We start from the raw sequence: 24,061 nt of genomic DNA, 5'->3' as shown, positions 1-24,061 counted from the left end.
CAGTCGACTGCGCTGTTCGGGCGAGCCGCTTAAGAATGCAAAAAGCTTCTATGGGCATGAATAATCAAGCTCGAGACAGAACAGACAGCGCAAATAAGGTGTATGTCCAGTGAAGACATACTAGTAGGCTTTCTCGTAGTACGAGAAAGCCTACTCCTCTCTCGAGTAAGAAGCTAGACAAGATGGCGCTAAGTTTGCGGACACAGAAGGGAGGCTTGCCGTCGTCTATCCGATCCGAAATAGAGAACAGGGTAGATGCGAGATGCAGCCACGACGGAGTTGCAAAGTTTCTACCGTTATCGTTGAGTATCCGACCAAGGTCTCAGATGGCGTGGGATTGAGATTGCATAATGGACCCCCGCCACAGGACCGTAGATCTCACGGAAGAAGAGCCCTGGGGAAGACGTCAAGCGAAACCGATGTGAACGAAACGCGGGCTTGCAGCGGCTGCCTCGACCATTGCAGTACATACATAGCTAGAACCAACTATCTGAAGCACTCCTGAGGGTAGCGCGAATTTCAACCCGGTTGTCGGGTTGGAGACGTCACAAATACATTTCATGTCATTTCCTTATCCCTTCAAGCCTATCGTACAAGGTCCATTTGTAGAACGCGACGCAATCGACCAACTCGCGTTTAGGCTGTAAATTCATGAATTGAGATACGTGATCCACGACGATCGAGAAGCGACTTACCTTGCTCGAATCTCCAGGTCTGATTCTTGCCCTCCCATTTACCCCAGAGTGTCACCTTGGTTCCAGGCGCCGAGTTGCCGTGGTCAGACAAGTCCCAGTTCTGGCTGGTGTTGGGGACGAAGACACTGCAGAATAGTTGATCAGTACCAACGAGACGTGAGTAAAAGTTCGATGGAACTGACCGGAAAGTGGAGGGGTCCTGCTCATCCGGCCAGACGTCCCAGTGGAACGGGGAGGGCGCAACGACGAGGGGTACGCCGTCGCCGGGCTGCTGCTCGATGCCGATGTACAGGCCAGAGCCAGCGGACTTGAAAGTCCACTGCCCGCCCTGCTGCTGCTCGACGATCCACTACCAAAGTAGACGCATCGGTCAGTGCCATTGCGCGCACACGGGGATCAGGCGGAGACGCACCTTCTGGTTGCCGCCGTCGTGATAATCGAAGCCGATGATGGACTTGTTGTCGCCGCCGGAGAGGTCCATGCACGTCCCGCCCATGACGTTGACGATCTTGTAGGTCTGGCCTGATTGGATGCTCGCCATCTTGTCGGTGTCGGTTGTGCAGTTCAGGTGGGTGGTAAGGGTACTGTATACTGCCCTATACCAGCGCTAGACGGGGTCTTATATACCCCTGCGTGCGCGATGGCTATGATATCAGTGGATGCCATGAGGTGGGGGCGACAGCGTGCGGGGTGAAGAGGACAGCCAATTTGACAGCAAGGTACCACTCGTTCTTTCATATTGGGGCTTCGGACAGACGAATACGCAAGCAAGTTCCGAGTAAACTATTGAGCACAGGACAGCATGACACAATGCCCAGCCTGCTATAGACTGGCGCTGCGCCTAGCGATTGTGTTTCTGGGGCTTGTGTGGACCCGCTTCTTCATCTGCACTGGACGGATAGAGACTATGCGTCCTTAATTCGGCGCAGGGTGACCTCGAGGCTGGGTCCAGTGTGTCCATTCCACGCTAAGAGGGTAGGACGAGGAGGTATGATCGCCGGATAGACAGATGTCAAGGACTCCGCTATGACACTAGTACTGCCAGCGATATCGATGGCACACTACGTCAACCGAACGCCCTGGAACGCTTCGACTAGCCGATGTTCAGAAAGAGGAAAAACATATGCTGATCCAAGGTCAAGAGCTCAACACGAGGCATCGTATGTCAGAGTATACAGGATGTGCAGCTTGCTCTTCGACGAGAGGTGAACTCGAAACGTAACACTGACAGTAGAATTTCGAAATGCCACTAACCCGGTTCGGTCACGTTCTGACGTATGTGCTGCACAAGGAAGGACATGTATATTCGAATGGGAGTGTATACAAGGTATTAGATGGCGACAGGAGATCTACAGATTAATGGAGCAGGAAGGCCGGGTATCGGCTCGAGTTTGAACTTGATACATGGCATACCGTCTGCAAGTCAGAATATCAATCTCTGGATGTATCTCACCATCTTACAGGTGTAAGTTTGGCAATGCACAGACTCCATTCTGAGTTTACAAACAGCTCTACAAACATTTTGAGCCAAAGCTCACAGTACTGTACTATTACTCCTTTATACAAAGGCTTCTTGGCACTGGTGGCCCCGGGTGGGCTCGTTTTTCTGGCACGATTTGTACCTCGAGATACAGTATACTATCATTTGGGTAGTTTTGCAAAAATTCCTGTAAATCGACGTGTTGCGCTCAGTTCGCTGGCTTTTGCGTCATATTTTTTTCATGGCATCGTGTAGCACCCTTCTATGTACCCCAATGTGATTTTTTTGTATTTTAATACGTGGTGTAGAGGATGCTGGACAGATGCCGGGGTGTGCAGGGGGTTTTGCAAAAGTTTGTCACGCGTGACATCCCCGCGAGATCCATCACGTTTTTGTCACGCCTCTCGAAGTTTTGCAAAACAGCATCGCTATAGCTACATCCTCAATCTCTTCACAATCGGGCTGCTTGAGTAGCTCAATGTATGGTACGCCAGTATAGTCCAACTAAAATCCTAGCAAAAGACCATGGAATGGGTACCAGATCTAGGTTTCACATGGTCTGTACGTGGTTGCAAACACCCTCCTCTTCCTCCCTCTCCATGACCACTCAATATTTCCCTAAACCAACTTGACAGAGGGTATCTACTAGTCTATATCTACATGCCTAAAAAGTCTCTAAATTGTTTTTTTGGTATGGAGCTCTCTCTAGGGGCTGCGGTAGTTTTGCAAATTTTGCAAAACTACCCAAATGATAGTATACTTATTCCCTTGCATGCCCAAAACGAAGTCGAACAACGGGAGATGAGTACGGTGGCGCGAGCACAGCCACCCGAGCCCCGCGTCACGCTCGCGCTCGCAACACCTCAGCACAATATACGGGAGCATTGGGGACATAATGGCAGGAAAGGGAGTATGTGAGGTTCACGATGTAAGTATGTAATCTCTCTTAGTCCCGTTGTTCATCTGGTAAGGACAAGATGGAGGTTCGGTAGCACATGTTACAATGTGACAGAGCTGCGTAAACGACTGGGCGCGAAATAGCCTCCACAACTTGAACGTGAATTTATCTATGACAATAAATCTGATAAAAGGTGTCCTGCTTTGGGTTAAAATCGCATCAAGGATTCGCGCTGTAAAGGACCGGTTGATGACTGTATCGATAGATTCAGCTGCGTCGCAATCAACAGCAATCAGAGACTCTTCACAATCATGCATCATTGTCCAGAGTCTCCGGTATCGTTAACAAGCTGTCCCCTCTAGTTGAAACTGCTAACCCCAAACGCAAATTCCGTAAACAACGACAGTGGGAACGCCTCCGCAATCGCCGTATACCCCGCTACATTCGGGTGCAAATAATCCCCCGAGTTGTAAATTGGATTCAACTGCGCCGGATTCGCAGGGTCCCGCACAATCGCATCGAAATCCACCACGGCGTCGAACAAGCTCGCATTCCCCGTCGGGCCACCGCGTATCCACGCGTTCACCCTCTGCCTTGTTGCCTCGCGCGTCGGGTCCGAGTACGGCTGGATTGTGTTGTTGGGCGCGCCGAAGGGCGTGATAGTCGCCGCGAAGATGGGAATCCCGAACGTGTGCACGCGCGTGATGATCTGCTGGTACGCGAGGAGCAACCGGTCGCCGACGAGCTGCTGCGCCGCGGCGGTCGTGTCGGCCGTGCCGATGTCGTTCACGCCCTCGAAGATCATGGCGTATTTAACCCCGGATTGGGCGAGGACGTCCCGCTCGATACGGCCTTGCGCATTGGGCCCTAGCCCGTCGTAGAGGATGCGATTGCCGCCGGCGGCTTGGTTGATGACGGCGATGTTGGCGGTGAGCGGGTCTTCTTGCATGCGGCGCAAGACCAAGTCTGGCCAGCTGTGGGGGGGTTAGTATAGCATGCAATCATCCAAGAGAGAGTAAGCACCGATCGTTCCCATCCGTGTCGCTACCACGGCCGTCGGTGATACTGTCACCTACGATCGCCCATACGGACGTGCTCGATGGCGCCCATGTCTGCACCGCACTCACGAAGTACCTGATCGCAAAAATGAGAATCAACTGCACAGAAATCCAGAGGGCAGACAAACGCACCAGTGAGCTATACTCTGTGTCGATGGATCTGTCATGTTCTGCGCATTCACATAATTCCCGAACGAGAAATACGACGTTGCCCTGCTGCCGGGGTGCGACGTGATATAATTGCTCGCCTGGCCCTCGGCGAGGTACATCGTCACGGTAATGGTCGACTGCGGCGCGATCGCAAAATTGAGCGGGTCCGACACGACCAAAGAGCCGTCGGGCACGATGATCGACTGGTTCCCGCTGAAGGTGACAGTCTGCAGCGTCGAGGTGTCGATCGCGCTGTCGCCTGAGGAGCCGTTCGAGGGGAGCGCGACGGTGACCGCGGTGATGGGCAGGTCGACGGACCCGAAAGCGTTGGAGAATTGCAACCGGATTTGCGAGCCGCCGACGGACATGTGGAGGGTCTGTCGCAGCGTCGAGTTGGGGAACACGAGCCCCGATTGGTTCTATACGGATGGATGGATGATTAGATGGCCGCCACTCCTATATACCCCGAGTAGAGACGCTTACGAACGGCGGCGGGGGTAGGTTGGTGTATTCTGTAAGCTGCGGCATGGACACCCACGTCTCCACCCAGTGTCCCCCCAGGATCGTCGGCTGGACAGGCGCGGCCAGGACGATCGCCAGCCCCGCGACGAGGGTAGTCAGCAACAGCGCCAGATGTCGATAGAGTGCCATGACGGACGGTCCAACGCGCAACGGGTCTTGGGCGTCGCGCGAGACTCACGCGTATGGACACAGTCCTGGTTAAATACGCGTGCGATGCCTCATCGTGCCGGCTTGCCTGGCGATGTGAGCGCGACGGGCCCGCGCGCGCGTCTTCACCTAGAGGTGTGACTGCGAGAGGGATCACCGTGAACGGTCAGATGGCTGGTAAGCCCGGAAGAACTTCGGGATGTGCGGCATTGATAGAATCGGAGACTTGGAGTGCGATCGGAAGACGTCCGATCGGAGATGGGTCGGGAGTAGCACAGAGTCCAGTTGAAGAACAGTGAACCGTGGTAGCGCTTGGTAGCGTCTATCTTATCACTTCAGAACTAGCTGAGACAGTGGTTGAATTGCAGACAAGCCCGCTAGCGTGCTTGCGGAGGAGGAGGCGCGAAATCGTAGCTGCCATCAGGACTGCTGACCAAGGCAGGACCTGTATTATATTTATGTACCAGAAGGACGCGCCAGTACTCCATTATAGCTTCGAGTGTTCTTCCGTGCCTCGTCCATGAACGTTGTGGATATCTTCCCAGCAGCAGTTGCAAATGTGGATCAGCTGCCGTGATAGTGCTATTCCCGACACACCGGTCCCGAACGTGTCTCATTGTTTTGGACCTCTTTGACGAGCTCATACGGTTGCAGAGAAAAAACATAGCGAGAGCGAACGCTGGCTGACGCGTCCGAAGATGGCATGCCCTATGTCCCTTTGCGACGTCACTGCGTCGTATTCTAGACTCCGGAGCCGACTACATCGGTAGTTCATGCAGAGGCAAACAGGAAACATATGCATCCATAAATCGCTGGTCGGGGTGTCGGAAAAATCAGAAAAGACCGATACAGTCGAGTCCCTCTTAACCCATACTTCCACCGGCCACTATGGGTTAAGAGGGACTCGACTGTATTGCTATATAATGCCGGATAATGCACTGACAAGTTAATCAGGTTCGAGGAGAGTTATCGGGTTCAGAAATGATCGAAAAGCGCGTATAAGCCTCTGTCACGCTGATCATGCCTGACGGGGGTTACAAGCCATTATAAGGCATGATAAGCGCGGACGACAGTCACTATATTGATTAGGTGCATCGTGCTTCTTGTGTAGAAAGATGCGTAGCTGATAATCTAAAGGCAGCCTATTAAACTGATTAGCCTCCATCCCTGGTGAATCGATACTGGTACTGTTCATCCGAGGAGATCTCGCGGATCAGCAGCACCTGGAGGGCTTGGTGTTAACGGCATTAGTACTGAAGCACTTGCTTCAGCTTGATCATCTTGTCATGGCGCATGCATATGGTGAATGGTAGGATGACGACACGCAACTGATCATGTAAACTATCTAGGCGCACTCCGGAGACGTCTCTCATGGCCTCCATCAAGCTCAAGCAATCGAATGCGAAAGTCATGTTGCTTGTGGCGGAAGGGTGCTTTTCCCCTTCATACTAGCGATTGAATGAAGGTCGTGCGACTTACCATTGAAACCTCCTCCGCGGATACCTCCCCCGGCTCTGCTGCTCGACTTGATCTCCTGAAGGCGATATCGATGTATCATCAACTCAAGGTGAGCGTCATCCAGGATCGTGCTGCCTTTGTACAGGTTCGCCACAACTTCAATATCATAGCTGCTGGTTTCTGAGCAAACACGCGCCAGTGAAACCTTGTCAAGGATTCCTTCTCAGATTTGTTCATCATTCCAGGAATGAAGTCATGCCGTGCGTGCGGCCCAGAACTACGAATAAGCATATGTATCTTTTCTGGTTGCCTACAAGTCCTCGCATGCACGACTTACAAAGGTTTGCGTAGTTCCAGGGTCAGCTTCGGAGGTCATACATTATGGTTAAGTCTCGTTGACTGCTCGTTTTTTCTCGTACACAATAGGGCCGCCTGCTGTCGCTGTAATCCTACGTGGTCTCCAAAGCGTCGTCTATGTCAGGCAGCTCTCCCTGGCCAGTCGTCAGCTCGGACATCTGCGCATGCTCCATGAGAACATGCGTATCCGCCTGGTCCTTCCCTCGCTGGGCCAAAGTCCTCCAGTGTGCCATATCTTCCGGGTTGCGCTTCCATCCTTTCGCCTAAATATCCGGCCGATCGCCAGATCCACACTATCTATGGCCGCTGAAAAGGCTGTGATTCACCTGCTCAGGCGAATCCCAGTGCCCTCTGAGAACGCGGCGAAAGTATGCATCATCCGCTGCTGGAAGTCTGTAACCATCGAGACAACGGTTCCAGTTTCTACGGGAGGCTTAATAGTAAGCAGGAAGTACCGTCTTGGCTGGTAGTTACAATCATTGACCTTCAAGCCAGCTGCACTGCCAGATGTTGTCTCTGATTTTCTGGTAGTGTGCATGTTGGAAATTGACTCTTCCCGCTAAAGGGCCCGAGTGAATGCGATAGACGCATCGCGTTGGAGAGCGGAAGTACATCTATGTCGTGACGCAAGGTAACACATAATATACCAGCAACAGGTCGCGGCTAACCTCGTATGTCCATCCTGAACCGTAGGTATATTCGAAGTGTTTTCCCTCTATTTCTTTGAAGTCTTCTGAGGATCCTTCCTTGCTCATAGTGGGTAGCTTCGCGATGGTATTTGGACCTGAGGCAGAAGTGAGTGTATTTATGTCGATAGCTCAACATCGAGACCCTAGTCCTATCAATGGCATATGCGCAATGCGGTTATTAGTTTAAATTTTCTTCTAGCCGGTGGCATGCCGAGGAACGGCTGGCAATGGCATACTGGCCATTCACGTCCAGGTCATGGTGACGATAAAAGGTTCTACTTCACTGTTGCATCAATACCGAAGGGGCAGATCTTACCATGCGGGCTCGCCATGGAGCGTACAGGAGCATATGAACAATTGATTCTCTAGTCTGTGGCATGTACAGGATTGAGCACATGGATGCACACAATAAGGAAAGCAAATGAAGGTATTCGCTAGGTTGACAGTCGACGGACTGGTGCGCATTGGTGAGCCGGACTTCAGAATAACGATCCATGAAATCTAGCAACATGCCCTCGAAAGCTTCTGGACCTACGCCGCATTTATGATTGCTGTAACAATGATACAAGAGAAGAATGATGGTGAGATCGAACCCAAAAAATACACGATGTAATGATCTGTGGGGAGGGGGAAAGAGCTATTAATGTGGAACAAGACTCTGGACAGTATGCTCGGGCTGATGAGTAGCTGCCGTAGCAGACGTACATAGGGTGATAATACAGAAATTAAGCGAAAACAGTGACTGTACACAGATGAACGAGCGCTGGGTATGAACTCGGACAGAAACAACTGAGTCGTCAGGGTGTAATGGACGGCCTGTGCATCATGCGGTGTCTGAGCGCCGCTCTCTCTCCCGCGAGTTTGTTAATGGCATTCAGCAGATCGCCGCGTCGTAGTGGTTCTGCGCGATGTCAGCAAGAGATTCGGATGTATTGGTTGCTACACTTACTGGTGATATGGTCGTCCATGCCAGCCTGCAAACATCGCTCTCGATCACCAATCACTAGAGAAATATCCTTAGACATCTATATTGTCCCACAGGGTGTAAGTTACTCACTTGCATGCGCGGTGAGTGCAATAATCGGTGTCCGAGGTAATCCATTGTGCATTTCATACGCTCGGATTAATTCGGTGGCTTCCATACCACCCATGAAGGGCATGGATACGTCCATCTACATAGCGGGGAGTCGTTAGTAATGGAATAACATAAATGTGAATCATCGTACCAAGATGATGTCGAACGGTCTGTTCTGCTGCACGCGCTCTTTGAATGCGTCCACTGCCAATGACCCATTCTCAGCAATTTCGACGGTATGCCCGTACTTCTCCAGTATCTTCACCGCCAGCTTCTGGTTGACCAAGTTATCCTCGGCCAACAGGATGTCGAAGACGATGTCATTAGGTGCGGCAACGGGACTGACAGTCGAAGACTCTAGTGCTGAGATTAACGCCGAAGCCAGATCTTGGGCAGAGACGGGCGTGGTAGCATGCGAACTGATGCTGTTATCGAGACACCATTTGACTAGAAGTGCGACGGTAAGACGCGTGCTCGATACAGTTTACTGGTCAAGTCACTCACGGTTCAGTCGGGGCATTGACTTCGAATATAGAGACATAGCCATTAGGCGATGCTTGTGAGGCGTAGGCGAACCACGTACTGGCAAGATCAGAACAATCGGGATGTATCGCAGATGCTCGTATTCACGGATTACTTCCGTCTGTGAAATACGATCAATGAAAAGGACTTTGGCCACAGCCAGAATATACATACGACGTTCAAAGAGTCCACGACGATGGTGTCAATATGTGGACAACGGTCCTTGTCGGAAACTTGCGAGGCGTCGTGGACGACGAAGGGACGTAGGCCCACTTCTTGGATGCGATCGATGACTCCGGTACGATCGTGAAGGGTGTCGACGAACAAGATGGTGCGCTTGGAGAACGGCGCCATTCTTTGAAGTATCGTCTCCATCGACACGTGGCTGATTTGGGAAGTAATAGTGAAGAAGAACTTGCTGCCTTTGCCGACCTCGCTTTCAACCCACATATTACCCTGCATTAGGTTGACGAGACGTTTAGAAATTGATAGACCCAAGCCGGTACCACCATATTCCTTAATAAACTATTAGATAGAAGATTGTACTCCGAAGCCAGGCTACTCACCCTAGTCGTCGACCCGTCGGCTTGACAGAAGGTATCAAAGATGAGGTTGAGCTTATCCTTGGCTATGCCTATTCCCGTGTCGGTGACGCAGAACTCGAGAGTAACACTCTGATCATCCAAGGCCAGAAGCCTACAGCTCAAACCAACGTGTCCCTTCTTGGTGACCTTCGACGGCGTAAACTTGATCGCGTTACCGACCAAGTTCGTGATAACTTGCCGTAGACGGAGGGAGTCACCAATGAGTTGATCCGGTATGTCAGGGTCCACATCGTACGTCAGATCCAAGTTGTTCTGGGAAGCGCGGACAACCAGAGTCTTCAAGATACCGAACACAGTCTGCCGCAAGGAGTAGGACACGGCTTCCATGGTCATTCGACCAGCCTCAACTGCAACATTATTAGCGGACTGTACGTGAGCGGAAGAGGGGTGCCCCTTACTCTTCGAAATATCCAGGATGTCATCGATGATCAGTAGTAGGGACCGAGCCAGACTGTGGACTAGTAGCAAGCTCTCCCGCTGGGACCGATTCAGGTCGCTATCAAGGGTCAACTCCGTCATACCAATGATGCCGTTCATGGGCGTTCTGAGTTGACGGCCGTAAGCTAACGGCCTCTGAAGCATGTCAACTACCTTACCTGATCTCGTGCGACATATTCGCCAAGAACTCCGATTTACTGCGATTCGCCAATTCAGCGGCTTCCCTTGCAGCAGTGTTCTTCTGGATACTGTCTCGCAAATTAAACACCATCTGATTGATCTGGGTTTTCAACGAGTCCATTTCACCGCTGGCTTCGACAGTAATGAATCGAGTGAAGTCGCCGTCCATAGCCGCTGCGGATATCTGCGCGAAACCTCGCACTTGGGTTGTCAAGTTGCCAGCCATGGTATTGACTGCCATCCTGTCAAATACGAAGTTCAGAACCTGTTCTGCACTATTGGGGGCACTATATACTTACGTGATTTCCTGCCATATACCTTGCACGTTCCCGACTTCAGCCTGGACACCTAACTTCCCTTCGGTTCCAACTTCCCGCGCGACCTTCTTGACTTCCTTGGCGAAGATAGCCAATTGGTCAATCATGTCGTTGATGGTGTTCACGAGCTGTAACATCTCGCCGGAGACTGACACACCCTCGATCTTCCGCGTCAAGTCACCGCGAGCGACAGCGGTCGTTGCAACAGCGATGGTTCGCACTTGTAGGGTCAACTGTGAAATGGTTCAGTCTTACCTCCCGGTATGACAGGTGAAAGAGGAACCCACGTTAGCAGCCATGACGTTGACATTGTCGGTCAAGTCCTATGATGTGGTGTTAATAATGATTTTCTACGGAGGTCAATACTCTTGGACCATTACCTTCCAAGTACCGCCGACATTGGCGACTCTGGCTTGACCACCCAATTTACCCTCAGTTCCGACCTCTCGAGCTACTCTTGTGACCTCATCGGCGAAGACGCTCAAACTCTCCGTCATGCCGTTCACGGTCTCCTTCAACTCGAGGATCTCGCCGCGCACGTCGACCTGAATCTTCTTCGTCAAGTCTCCGCTTGCCACCGCCTTCGTCACTTCGGCAATCGAGCGCACTTGGGTCGTCAAGTTCATGGCCATAAGGTTCACATTGTCCGCCAACACCTGGAATACCCTCAGTTACACTATCGGCGCTGCACCCTTGAGGAGACTCACCTTCCACATGCCCTGGACATCAGGTACAACAGCCTGACCACCCAAGATACCCTCTGTACCGACTTCCAAGGACACACGCGTGACTTCGCTAGCCAGAGTCGACAGCTGGTGCACCATGGAATTTACAGTAACCTTCAACTCCAGCATCTCGCCCTGAACATCAACCCGGACGAGCTTCGTCAAGTCTCCCTGAGCGACAGCCTTCGTGACCTCCGAGATCGATCGCACTTGATCCGTCAAATTGCTCGCCATTTTCTGAGTACCGAAGAAGAAGTTTATCAGCATCGAGACAACCACCGATCGCATTACACACTCACATTGACGTTCCGAGTCAAGTCAGCCCATGTACCCTGCACACCCTCTACGCGCGCCTGGCCGCCGAGGATACCTTGTGTACCGACTTCCAACGCGACACGTGTGACTTCGGAAGCGAATGCACTGAGTTGGTCCACCATGGAGTTAACTGTTTCCTTCAAGGTTAACATTTCGCCTTCGACTTGGATCTCGATCTTCTGCGTCAAGTCGCCCTTCGCCACAGCGGTAGTGACGTGAGCAATGGTTCGCACTTGATCCGTCAAACTTGCACACATCCGATTGACCTGAGATCCTCGATAAGTCCCAGGAACACGTCAATAGATACAGCGCCACACTCACGTTCCGAGTCAACTCTAGCCATACCCCTTCGACATCTGGGACGTGTGCCTGACCACCCAAATTACCTTGAGAACCAACCTCCAGGGTGACCCTCGTAACCTCCGCCGCTAGTGTCCGTAATCGTATAACCATTCCATTGACCGTGTTCTTCAAGTCCAGGATCTCGCCTTCCGCATCGACCTCGATGAATTTGGACAAGTCTCCGTGTGCGACAGCTTTGGTGACCTGCGCGATGCTCCGGACCTGATTGGTCAAGTTCGCGGCCAATTTATTGACAACGCCGGTGAGCTCTTTCCATGTGCCTTCGACACCAACAACGACCGCTTGACCGCCCAATTTGCTGCGATGGCGTTAGCTGAGAGGACCAATGGTATCGACTTACTCACCCTTCAGTACCGACTTCCAAACTGACCCGAGTGACCTCCTCTGCAAATTGACCCAAACGGTCGACCTAAGGTAGATTAGGATTTGCCCAGATAGATAATCGGAGACCTTACCATAGAGTTGATGACTTCCTTGAGTTGAACCATGACGACGCCTTGGACGTGAACCTCGATCTTCTGCGACAAATCACCCTGGGCGACGGCATTGCAAACGCGGGCGACGTCCTGAACCTGTGCCTTGAGAAGCTTGAGCTCCTCGATGGCGCTCATTCCGGATTCGAAAGCAGCCGCAGCCAAAGGACCAGGTGGGACGACGAGGGGCGAACCGGTGGGGGAGCCAAATGCCTCGCGGACCTGGCGCATCGTCTCGTCGTCGGTGATCGTCTTACCGCACGTCGGGCACATGAACACCTGCGTCGCGATGTCGTACTCGGGTTCCTGGCGGTCCGTCGGCATCTCGCCGCCGGACAGTCGGACGGCGTCGAGCGAGCTCTGGGCCATGTTATCGAGGGAAAGCACCATGGGCGAGGGTGGGCGGCGGCCGGCGCGGTTCGAGAAGCTGCGCGACCAGCGCCCGCTGTAGTTGGAGCTGCCATTGGCGTGGTACGGGTCGATCGAGCTGGGCGCGTTCGGGTCGGGGACGGAGGGTGCAGCGTTGGCGCTGGCGGCGACGGCGTTGGGGAACGGATAAGTCCCGTTCGCTGGTTTCGTTTGGGCAGCGGCGACGGCAGTAGCGTTGTTAGGCGGGTGGGTACCATTCTGTGAAGCATTGGACTTCTTTGAAGCGGTCTCATTCTGAACAAAGGGGAAAGAAGCGGGAGTATCGCCTACACTGCGTCTTTTCTTCGCCTCGGGCCCATTCCCGCTGTACTGCTCGCTCTCCTTGATCGCTCGGAGCTCCTCTTCGGCGGTGTACATGCGCCGCGCGATGCTCTTTATCGAGCGGACGATCGATTCGTAGTACCAGCCATTGGGGCCGTTGTAGACGGGCGGCGGCGTCGATGAGGGAGCGGACTCGTAGAGGGAAAGGAGTGCAACAAGATACAGAACAAAAGCTTCCTCGCCGTTGGACGAGGCCATGGTGTCGACGGTCCTCGTCGTCGCGCGCGGCGGTGGAGAGGGCGTTTGAGAAAAGGAACGGAATGTATTATTATCGGCCAAGGTCCGCTGTTTTAGGTTTATCCGCACGTGTTACATTGGAGCAGCCCCCATTCCGTCGCTCGGCAGCGTACAAACTTGTAGGTAAAGCAATGGCTGAGCCGACATCGAATTCGTTATTTCCACAGCAAGGTCGTAGTTCTACCGTAATACGGCTGAAGAAAAAATCAGCAAGGAATGGCGAGGAAGACAGCCTCGTCTGTCGAGAGTACGAATATTTACCACCGAAAAGGGGGGGGGGGCTAACATCCGGGAAGCCTATTCCACGTTCAGGACACGCTCGCCCGTTTGCGAACATCCGGGGAGGAAGCATGAGACCGTCCCCACCCAAATAAAACCAACTGATTCCGATATCAATGCCCGAGCGGAACCCGGTACCTGCAGGCTCCTTTAGCATCATAGAAGCAGCCAGATATCGTATATGTACCATCGTGATCCGACCGTACAAGCTTTGGATGGAGCTAAGTATAAGCAATGCCAGCTCGCACAGCATCGCTTGAACAGGGTGTGTCGTCGCCGTCGACCTGCGTCATCCCTAAGCTCAGCGACTGATGCATTGATGAGCGATCAGCAAATTCAATTACGGTACGCACCTCCCATGACCATCTCTCCGACATACATTGGGATTTTGAGTTTCACGGTCGTCCCTTCCGTCGAGCGTTATCAACGTCAGGCGACCCCGCCCCTCTCATTCGGATAGTCCGTCATTTCTGCGTCCGCTGAAATCCATGGTTTGCGTCATCCTAGAGGTCCGTGAAGACATCAAGCTCCACCTTTGAAGGGAATATGCCTGGAAGGGAGGCTCGAGGATGGACGTACCCAACTATAGTTCCGCGCAGCACGCATTTCGTGGCTGGAAATAGGTAAAACGCCGGGCCACCTCCGAACAACTATTGACCTCGGTCGTAGAGAAACTACGCCGCCAGGCTCGGTGCTTTGGGGTCCATTCTTGGGCGAGCATTCACAGCGTTGGTGCTGGACGAACAGTCGTCAGCGGTTGGACGGTCACCTGAAATGATGCAAGGCATTTGGCATCCACAGATCCTTCGATTCCATGCCCCAGGACGATCCCAAGACAGGTATGCGTAGCCGCAACCTACTTGGTGAGTATAGGCGATTCCCAAGCGGACAGGACGGTTATTCGAGTCCTTGTTCAAATGAAATATAGGTGTCAGTCAACTGAACGTGCATGCTTCGCGGCCGACTTGCGCGCCCAAATTAATTAACCATTGCAAAGGTACGCGCCCAACCGGCTATTGCAAAGGGTATTCTCGTGGTCAGTTCCACTAGCCTTACGCAATCTTTAACTATGGAAACTCACAAAGAATCAGCGAGTTCAAAGTACGTGCCGGGGCCCGGTAGTAGAGAAGCGCTCAACCTTCCTCAGTGCAGAACAGCAGCTGGAACTGATTGTTCCGGGCTAAATGTCACAACGATGCGTCACCCTTCACCAGGACATTCGACGCTATTTGAAAGGGCTCAAAATGAATTGTCTGAAAGAAGGACTTGGATCGGAGTATTCCGGAGGACTACAGTATGCCGAGAGATCCCGAAAAGGAATATATATGCCGACGCGGGCGTTGTGGGCGCACCGAGGGCATGCTTTACCTGCGCCTCTTTGAGTACTAGTCTTTCATATCTTTGGCAAGGAAGGGTCGCACGAAGAGGCTTTTTTCTAATGAAGAAGCACGAAAGACTTCACGCAAGACCCTATCCTCTCTCTGCATGAAGATCTTCGGAAATTGCGACCCATTGCAACTTGAACAGAAAACAATTTTCGGACCTACACCCTCGAATGTATCTAACGCTGCTGTACAATTCTGGGGCTCCTGATGCCTACTATTTTTTCTACTGCGTCTTCAAGCCTGCTATTAACCTCAATTAGAATTTCACCATGGGTTTTGAAGGCCTAACAAATGGGATCTAATTTACCAGGGACTCAGCTCGTGCTTCCTCTGCACCATGTAGAAGACATTTTGGATGGGTTTGCCGTAGGAAGTTCAGATGAAGCCTCCGCTATACTTCTCAAGACGTTTACTTCCTCTGGGTTATAACGACGCGTTAACATCTAGGCCAGGGACTGCATGAAGACATGGAGCGCTACAACGAGAGGCTCTTCCGACGCTCGCCTTTGAACCCTCTGCGGCTACAGTGATATTTTAATCCGCCAGGTATACTCTGGGTGTACTCGGGCATACTTCTCGCTGGTAAACCTTCCCTGCTCTATCATTTACTCTCCCTATCTACTTTTAGGCAAGTTCCTCCGCTTTTTTCTAGATTCTCTACCGGCGTAGAGCTCGATCTGCTTCAAAGTGCGCATTGGGAAGTCATCAAACTCGTCAATTCCCCAAGAAGGCTTCCTCCGGCGACCCAGAAACCAGGACATCAGGGGCCATCTCAGTCGCACTACCGATCGGTACACCCGGTCTGCACCCTAGAGCGACAATCCTCACTTGTTATCTAGGTACCTGCTTTGTGTGTGACTCTTCAAGAGTCCTACACGTAGCGTCGTAATTCTACTCGAGCTCGGATAGTAATTTGGCTCGGTATTCCGTCTACAATCAGACCTTGGCTCCAAGTGGGATTGTATAACCTACGGGAGGATAAATCTGCGTCTTTATGGTCGTATCGGTCGAAAGCTTTTCCGGGATGGACGCTCCTTCAGCCAGAGCAATCATTCATGGACTTCACTCGGAACATGCGTGAATGGGGTAATAATCGTACCCAATTTCTCTCCCAAGGTACTTACGCAAGAATTGCACAGGCTCCTGTCCAGGGCCTGAAGTAAGGTTCTAGGGAAGAGGCGACTGATACGAGGGAAGAATGGGAGCGTTGCAGGCAAACTGTTATGCAATGCACGACCTCGCTTTGTCAGCGCCGTGAGACTCTCCAGGAGCAATTCAGAATTTACAAGTTGAAGTCATTGTGATTGAGCGGCATAGCATCAGGATACATACCAATGAGTCCCAACTGCATGCCGAATTATCCACTTGTCAGTCCTACGTTTCTATTGCGGGAAGAAGAATCGTATACGCATATATGGTATGCCTCCTCTGCGCCTCCTTGAACGCAGCGAAAGGTGGCATGTTCAGCAGGGTCCAACATCAATCCGCAAGATTGAGTCCAAGGTGTTTTGGTATCGATTGCTGTTCGAGCATATTTTAAGCTTGCAAACGTCACATTTGTGGCTGACCATTCTTTCCTACATTCCGAGAATTGAGCTACCTAGAGATAATACCAGCTTTGCAACACGAGATCAAACCATGCTGCGGAGTGAGGTCAGATTCGAGATACATTCCCCACTATTGGAGACTCAAATCAAGCCTCAAACCCGAACCAGATCATATCCTGTGTTCCATTAATCGGGACGGTGTGGCCGACGCCCTGCGCGTATATTCCCTCAACATCCGGGCCCCATATCGTGCGGTTATACCCACTCTGCGGGTTGTTAACCTCAACTATCTGCGGAGCGTTGTAATTGTACCCAAAGACGTTCGTCCACTGTTTCATCGTCTCGAAGTAATTCTGCGGGTACAACGTGGTGTCAGCGGTGCCATGCCAGATGAGCATCTTGGGGCGTGCGCCAGAGTAGCCGGGGTACATCGCGCGGGCGACATTACCCCATTGCTGGGGCGTATCCATCACGTCGCCGAGCGCACAGGTCGAGTTCCAGGCGTCGACGGCGTTCGTAGATGAGTAGAAACAGCCGGCTGGGACGCCCGAGTAGACGCTAGCGGCCTGGAACAGCTCTGGATATGCTGCAGCCAGGACGTTCTGCTCAAGGACACAATAAGTTTCTATTTCTACTGAATGCAGGTGTGCACATACCGTCATCATGGCGCCGGAGCTGCTGCCGGTGACAAACACCTTGGATGAGTCGGCTCCGTACTCGGAGATGGCCCAAGTAACCATATTCGCGATCGAGTTACTGTCGCCGCCGCCGTTGTGCGTGAGTGTGGCTTGCGAGCTGACATCCCAACATGCACCCTGGCGCGGGCTGCTCGGGTAGATCACAATGAACCCGTACTGCTCTGCGAGCTGCGCGTATGGAGAGCCTTGGTAATACGCTTGGGCACTCCCGGTACAGTAATGGCTGCCGAGTCGAGTTAGCAGCCATGCGTATTGCCAATGGTATAAGGGGATAGACTTACATGGCCAGGACAATGCCCGGGGAAGACGCGAGGTTATTGGGTATGTAAACATACATGGGCACATTGGTCGGGTTGGGGCCCCAGTTGGTCACTTGTTGGAGTGACCCTCGGGACTGACGCTTGTCGACCGAAGCAGCATGCGCGAATAACGCGAAGAGGAGACCGAGGAAGACTGGAAAGAACGTTGTACTCTTCATGGCGTCCGCTGTGATGGCAGAGGTGTCCTGAAAGTTGAATGTTGAGCACCTTGGGGCTTTGAATGAAGGTAAGGTGCCCTTTATACCAGGTGAGCATCTCACTGGTCGGTGAAACGTTTGCTGGCGAATCCGAAGACTCCGAGCAGGTGTAACTGCGGCTGATACCTGGAGGCAGCCTCCCGTGATCTCCCCGTCGTATGCACACCTGCCAGCGAATAGGGTTCATTATCGGGCTAGTTACCGAGGAAATACCTGTTCGTCCCAAGGAATCATCAAAGTGGAACGTACGAGAAAGGGCTCATTCTAGCGTGCACCTCGACAAATTCATTTCCGTGCCGGTAACGCAACGAGGCCGATGGGTCGCCAGGCAATCCCGAGCGCATCCCTGTCATTAGTGAACTACCGATGCAGTGACACCTTATAATACTTACACCGCGACGGTAAAACTCTCTTCAGGGACCGAGGGAAACCGAACTTCCCGTAGATCACCTGACGTACCGAGAAGTGTTCTTTGTCGTCTCTGAAAGCGCCGGTTCCAGATAGATGGCGCTAGTGAGGTTGTATCCACACCTTAGGTAGAGCGATACCTCTCCGAACGAATAAAGATATGTGAAGCACACCGAGGTCGTCGAGGCGTACCTAGGGAACGGACCTCTTGAGCCAGCGGCATGTTGTCGCAATGAAGCTCTAAATCGGACATACTGAAGACTCGCAGCAATCGCAAGCTATGTGGAGCGATGCCATTCCTGGGACTTTTGCTCCGTCATCGCATTGAGCAGGATCGCAGTGCTAGACTGGAGAGCGGGTATCGCGAGGGTCTTACCACTGATTCAGAGATAGGAAGCACGGAGAGATAGACGACTGTCTGTGCTATTTATTCTGGATTCATTCACCATGAGAGTTTCAGATTGAGAGAAGAATCCTGTCAGCATACATTTGCCAATAGGCAACTACAAACTCTCAACCTGATAATTAGCAGCAAGAGTCGTCCGACTGGTGATCAAACTTGGAACGTTTGAATGATCTTACTTCGGGCTGACGGGCAGCTTAAATTACACCCGCGTTCAACGTTGCCGTGGCCGGTTTCAGTATAACTTGCTCCACAAGTCGCTCCTGTGGGGCCACTACCATAGTCCTTACCAAATAAGCGTATGGTCTAGCGTCAGCATAGCACGAGTTGAGAGGCAGGATGACTTACATAGCAACCATGATCCCGGGAGACGAAGCGAGGCTATTGGCTATGCAAACATACATGGGCACAGTGGCCGGGTTAGGGCCCCAGTCGGTCACTTACTGCAGCCTGTAGTGACCCGCGAGCCTGATGCTTCACTACCTGAGTCACATATACACAGGAGGAGGCCAAGGAGGATCGAAAAAACGTTGCAGTCTTCATGACATTTGCTGCTAGAACAGAGAGCACCTCGAAGGTGTATGCCCACGGCAGTAGTGCTACAAACAACAGCAAGGACGCTTTTATACCAGACGAGCTTCCCACCACTTTGTGAAATGTTTTCTTCCGAAGGCGAGGAGGTGTTGTGGCGAGTGGTGTCTGGATGGAGCCTGCATGATCTGCGTCGTACGGCCACTGTCAGAGAATGGGGTTGAGGATCTGTCTGGTTACGCAGGAGTACTGCGTTCGCCGCTGGAACATCATCAACGTGGAACGATTACTGGACCATGATTGGTACAAGTTAAGTCAGGGGCGGGCCAAATTGTCCCAGTACAAACTTACTATAAGCAAATGCGAAGAAGAATGACATGCAACCAGTCAGTCAGTCATAGCCGAACAGGTCACGGCGGACGATGTAGGAAGAATATGTGCGTCCAAGGCATCAAATCAAAATGAAGCTGCGAGAGTGGACGCACCGGAACTGGGCTGATCACCGAATCGCGGTCTTGCTGGAGCGCAGTGACATCTCTAACTCTCCACAGGACCAAAGCGTATCATAATAACATTGTACGTGATTTCCACCCTCGCTCAGAGAGCCTGGGCGTGGGTCGCTACCTCTCCAGCGCTGAGATGGAAACAGTCGGCTCTTGACTGCGTATAGAGCTTGCGGGATACCTAGGGCTGGAGCGGATATGAATACCAAGCCGTACCTTTAAAATTAGCGGGAAGGGTTGGACAAATCCTGGCGCAGGTGCTCTCCTATGGCCCCGCCGGGCTGACTACATATGAAAGTTGAACTAAGGCATGATGGCCGCTTTCCACAGGGCCGCCGCGAGTCTGGCTGACGGTGTACAAGTACTCACATGCAAGCTTGAATCCGTAACCGTGTACCATCCTGAGTGTGATGGCATGCCAAATTCCAACGTGAGGTGCCTCGATATTAATCTCCATGTCGGATCTGCTGGGCCACTGACGTCGCTGCGGCAAGACGAAACTAGCATATGGTCCAGTTGCAGTACAAGCAGGAGTAAGTACCGAAGAGGTTATTGCGAATCCTGGATCACTGTCCAAATTGCTGGCCACAAAACAGGGTCCTCAAGTACTTACACAGAGCTGTCAAGAACGCTTGTCTGAAGTTGAAGTTGAACCGACGGCTGTGGCGCCGGCGGTAGGCTTGATCCTGCGCCTCTTAAAAAAGACTTAGTAGACGAGCAACTGTCTTTAATGGACAAATATGTGCAATTAACACGTACACACATGTAAGTTCTCATCGATGCCACATGTTACTTAGCACCAGCTAGGTAACAAGTGTTAACGAGTTGTAATATGTGACCATTGGTCCTTGCGGGTGTGTGGAGACACCTTGTGAATATTTGAAGGCAGCGACAGGAGGAGACCCCCATGGACCCACAAGCTGGAAGCGCATGATTGTGAGCTGACTAATCCATGACACGTCATCTGAAAGGAGCGTGGCTGGGGAATTTCCTGTGCCTGCTAGCGCTAAGTCTAGACTAGATCTGTCTTCACTTTCTCTGCTTACTCCTTTCCTCCATCTATGCACTTCGTCTGCGTCACGGTGGCTGCCCACATCCCGCAGAACGAAGTGTCGCAGAACGGCTTCAGATACTAACGGAGGTGTTCTCCAGCCACAAATGCTATCGTTTCAGGAAAGATGTACTTAGTGTTCTTCTGCGGTGACATCGTCCAGGCGGCGACTCTCGGGTACTGCCATGCACCTCGTTGTCGTTTATGTCAACGCCAGGTCAACGCTCACACTAGCTGTCAATACCGGCAGTGATTAGACTGATGTTTGACGACTGCATCTGCACCCGCGTATTTTCTCGCATTTCTTGACAGGGCGTGGCGCCCACAGTGAGCGGAAGTATTTTAGCGGGATTGGAGATAGCGCTATTCTGGTCGGCCTTATCTCTATCCCTTTGAGCTCGGGGATCGATTCTCGTTTCAGCACCGATAACAGTGCCACTTGCTGATGCTGATCATGGACATCCTCTCATGGGAGAAGTTATGTAACGCAGCAAAACAATTCCTCAAGCACCCCCGCAACCGAGTCTTGCTCCGCCTCTCTTTGTCGGTCTTTGTCTTGGGCGGATCCTGTTCTCGTCATGTCGAAGATGGACAAGGCAGCTACTGTCGTGAAAGCTGTAGCGGTCGACAACGGTAGAAAGTCGGAAGAAGATGGCGTGTACGATCTCCGAGGCATGGACGATGCATTACTGGCAGAGCTGGGGTATAAAGCCGAATTCAAGCGGGAGTTTACGGTAACGCATATGCTTCATTTTGGAGGTCGGTTCTAACGGGGGAAACATTCTTAGCTCATTGAGACGGTGGCCTTTGCCTTCTCGATCATGGGTGTAGTGGCTTCCGTGTCATCCACCTTCTCGTTCCCTTTGGAGTCAGGTATCGCAAGCGTTTCTCGAGCTGTAAATAATACGATGCGAAACTACCTACTTTCCAGGTGGTCATGTCGGGATGGTCTTTGGGTGGCTTGTTCCGTCACTCTTTGTCCTTTCAATCGCGGCATCTATGGCCGAGTTGACTTCGTCGATGCCGTAAGTTTCTCGATAACTAAGTAGACGTGGTCATCTCATGAGAGTCGACAAGGACGAGCGCCGGACTCTATTACTTCTCTGCAAAGCTAGCCCCGCCGAAGTGGTCTGCGTTAGCAAGCTGGATTACAGGATGGGCCAACGTGACTGGTCAAGTTACGTTGGTGTGTTCCATCGACTTTACTTGGTCGGTCCTTCCTCTGGATTGAGTGTTATTGTATTGACATGCCTTTCACGTAGTGCCCAGATGATCACGACTGCAATTGCCGTAGGCTCGGACGGAGCTGTGACTCTGGGTGCTGGCCCGACGTACGGTATCCTGTGGGCTATCCTGATTTCTCACGGGGTCGTCTGCTCAGCGGCTACGAACGTTCTTGCACGTCTGAATCTAGCGTATGTGCTAGTAAATGGGAAGTGAGACCTTGTTCCTCCCAAAGGGATTTGATCCTAACAAAAGTGTTGTGCAGTGGGTACCACCATCGCCGCAATCATTGCACTTCTAGTGTGCTCCGGGAATAATGGGACTAGAGTATCTACTAGAGATGCCTTTACCATGTTTGAAAATAACACCGGATGGGCCAATAGTAAGGCGACGCTTCTAACGTATGATAAGAGCACTGATCGTCGGCTAGGCGGGTGGGCATTCATGTTGGCCTTCACCGCGCCGATGTGGACTTTAACAGGCTGTGAGTTACTCTAGCGGTACCCTCCTACTTCGACTTACTACTGTTATGAAGACGACTCCGCTGCTCATATATCGGAAGAGGTTGCTGGTGCAGCGAGGGCCGCTCCGATCGCCATTCTGGTTGGGGTCGGTGCGACCGCTTCCCTCGGCTGGCTGCTTTTCATATCTGCGTCCTTCGCCACACAATCTGTCTCCGACCTTCTAGCGACGACCCTTCCTCTTCCTATGGGCCAATTGTTCCTGGACAACCTCGGTAAGAAAGGCATGCTGGCTATCTGGAGTCTTATCATCATTGTCCAGGCACGTGGTGCAAAACTTCTATCCGTCCGCTTCCAGATTACTGAAGTTTTTCCCTCAGTACGTTACCGGGGCTGCCCAGGGTGTCGATGCTTCTCGCGTTGTCTTTGCATTCGCAAGAGATAATGCTTTACCCGGATCACGCTGGTGGAAGCAGATCAACAGGCGTACGCTCACCCCCGTGAACGCCGTCTGGCTCGTGATGGGCCTGGCGGGTATCTGCGGGCTCCTTGGTTTTTCTGCAACTGCGCTGTCATCTCTAGCAGGGTACGCTGTTCAGCCCATGTTCCTATGTGGCATAACACAATGCTCACAATATTTTCTTATAGAGCGTCGGTCATTGGATTGTATACTTCTTACGCCACGCCCATATTTTTACGAATTACGTCCGGTCGGGATAAGTTAGTGCCAGGACCGTTCTCACTTGGTCGGTGGTATATGCCCATAGGTATCGTTGCTGTCGCGTGGGTCGCATTTATCATTGTCTTGTTATTGTTCCCGTCGGCGTCAAGTGTTACCGCCGACGAGATGAGTACGTGCCCCTCTACTGGTCACTCACCTTACTGATGTTCTGTGACAAGATTACGCCGTGGTTTTGGTCATGGCCGTCTTCATCTTTGCTGGGATATCTTGGATAGTGTCCGCTCGTCGCTGGTTCACTGGCCCTATCTCCAACGTAGATATGAGCACCACTACCACGTATGACGAGAAGCAGCTAGAAAGACGACATGATTAGCGAATGGTTTTCACGTATTCCTACTCGTAGATCACAACACACGTGGCCCTCTCACCGGTTGTTTGTGTAGAAGACGTCCTGTCGGATCCTCCGCTTGCTGTGAATACATTGCCTCGTGCCCGTTAGTGCTTAGTGTGAGCCTTTGGTCCGTGGTACATTACCTGGCTTAACTAAGGACTATTTCCTATGCAAATTGCCGTCAATAGCTAGAGAACATCGGAAGCCATGTATGTATGTCCAGGTGAGTGAGAGCACCGGTTAGTCGAGAATGGAGGGCTCGGATATCAGCCGGAGACATCATCCAGCGGTACGGTGTTGTCCAAGTATGCCAAGGTGCTGGGCTGGTAACGACATAATTACTCATGGCGCGCTGCCGTAACGTCCAAACAGGCTCATTATGGCCATCGATGACACGATGGACCAGACAGGGAGGTAGCCGAGGCAGTAGGCCGTAAGTACCCGAAGATAGACTTTTGTTACGGTCATCTTGCTCTTCATTGGTGGAAGATAATAGATCGAAAAGATGGCGAAATTCCAGCAGTCCT

General features: G+C 52.1%; 7 protein-coding genes across 7 annotated transcripts; 2 read left to right on the top strand and 5 right to left on the bottom strand.

Moving 5' to 3' along the window:
• Positions 1-433: 433 nt before the first annotated feature.
• On the bottom strand, positions 434-1,316 carry GLOTRDRAFT_79006 (ricin B-like lectin). The gene is made up of 4 exons (XM_007870123.1): positions 1,108-1,316; positions 878-1,044; positions 696-820; positions 434-641 (listed from the first exon to the last, which is right to left on the bottom strand). The coding sequence occupies exons 1-4, from the start codon at positions 1,234-1,236 to the stop codon at positions 637-639; spliced, it is 426 nt and encodes a 141-aa protein (XP_007868314.1). The 5' UTR covers positions 1,237-1,316; the 3' UTR covers positions 434-636.
• A 2,115-nt stretch (positions 1,317-3,431) lies between these two features.
• Positions 3,432-4,932, bottom strand: GLOTRDRAFT_122332 (SGNH hydrolase; the record flags this gene model as incomplete). The annotated part of the gene is made up of 4 exons (XM_007870122.1): positions 3,432-4,047; positions 4,097-4,207; positions 4,264-4,700; positions 4,765-4,932. The coding sequence occupies 4 exons, from the start codon at positions 4,930-4,932 to the stop codon at positions 3,432-3,434; spliced, it is 1,332 nt and encodes a 443-aa protein (XP_007868313.1).
• A 3,319-nt stretch (positions 4,933-8,251) lies between these two features.
• Positions 8,252-12,698, bottom strand: GLOTRDRAFT_45993 (uncharacterized protein; the record flags this gene model as incomplete). Its single annotated transcript, XM_007870017.1, has 18 exons — positions 8,252-8,355; positions 8,404-8,457; positions 8,512-8,626; positions 8,681-8,976; positions 9,034-9,052; positions 9,113-9,172; positions 9,226-9,567; positions 9,618-10,003; positions 10,055-10,200; positions 10,253-10,516; positions 10,574-10,824; positions 10,879-10,914; positions 10,972-11,247; positions 11,299-11,553; positions 11,616-11,897; positions 11,953-12,292; positions 12,339-12,403; positions 12,450-12,698. 18 exons carry the CDS (start codon positions 12,696-12,698, stop codon positions 8,252-8,254), a joined length of 3,540 nt encoding a protein of 1,179 aa, XP_007868208.1.
• A 1,081-nt stretch (positions 12,699-13,779) lies between these two features.
• GLOTRDRAFT_100775 (uncharacterized protein) lies at positions 13,780-14,865 on the top strand. The gene is made up of 6 exons (XM_007870121.1): positions 13,780-13,871; positions 13,921-14,017; positions 14,087-14,236; positions 14,313-14,641; positions 14,703-14,746; positions 14,815-14,865. The coding sequence occupies exons 2-3, from the start codon at positions 13,968-13,970 to the stop codon at positions 14,214-14,216; spliced, it is 180 nt and encodes a 59-aa protein (XP_007868312.1). The 5' UTR covers positions 13,780-13,871; positions 13,921-13,967; the 3' UTR covers positions 14,217-14,236; positions 14,313-14,641; positions 14,703-14,746; positions 14,815-14,865.
• A 1,946-nt stretch (positions 14,866-16,811) lies between these two features.
• On the bottom strand, positions 16,812-17,885 carry GLOTRDRAFT_78995 (uncharacterized protein; the record flags this gene model as incomplete). Its single annotated transcript, XM_007870444.1, has 3 exons — positions 17,645-17,885; positions 17,322-17,586; positions 16,812-17,267 (listed from the first exon to the last, which is right to left on the bottom strand). Exons 1-3 carry the CDS (start codon positions 17,839-17,841, stop codon positions 16,812-16,814), a joined length of 918 nt encoding a protein of 305 aa, XP_007868635.1. The 5' UTR covers positions 17,842-17,885.
• A 1,003-nt stretch (positions 17,886-18,888) lies between these two features.
• GLOTRDRAFT_95053 (uncharacterized protein) lies at positions 18,889-20,182 on the bottom strand (the record flags this gene model as incomplete). Its single annotated transcript, XM_007870120.1, has 6 exons — positions 18,889-18,965; positions 19,040-19,079; positions 19,136-19,426; positions 19,708-19,763; positions 19,796-19,912; positions 20,095-20,182. The coding sequence occupies 6 exons, from the start codon at positions 20,180-20,182 to the stop codon at positions 18,889-18,891; spliced, it is 669 nt and encodes a 222-aa protein (XP_007868311.1).
• A 1,268-nt stretch (positions 20,183-21,450) lies between these two features.
• Positions 21,451-23,516, top strand: GLOTRDRAFT_45989 (amino acid transporter; the record flags this gene model as incomplete). Its single annotated transcript, XM_007870015.1, has 11 exons — positions 21,451-21,510; positions 21,565-21,649; positions 21,708-21,801; positions 21,854-21,985; positions 22,039-22,201; positions 22,256-22,382; positions 22,431-22,484; positions 22,536-22,777; positions 22,830-23,047; positions 23,110-23,312; positions 23,362-23,516. The coding sequence occupies 11 exons, from the start codon at positions 21,451-21,453 to the stop codon at positions 23,514-23,516; spliced, it is 1,533 nt and encodes a 510-aa protein (XP_007868206.1).
• Positions 23,517-24,061: the final 545 nt, after the last annotated feature.

This window comes from Gloeophyllum trabeum (genome assembly GCF_000344685.1).
Source record: "Gloeophyllum trabeum ATCC 11539 unplaced genomic scaffold GLOTRscaffold_00011, whole genome shotgun sequence".
NCBI classification, from domain to species: Eukaryota; Fungi; Basidiomycota; class Agaricomycetes; order Gloeophyllales; family Gloeophyllaceae; genus Gloeophyllum; species Gloeophyllum trabeum.
Note: the sequence above shows the minus strand (reverse complement) of the source record. Positions and strands in the feature narration are given on the sequence as shown.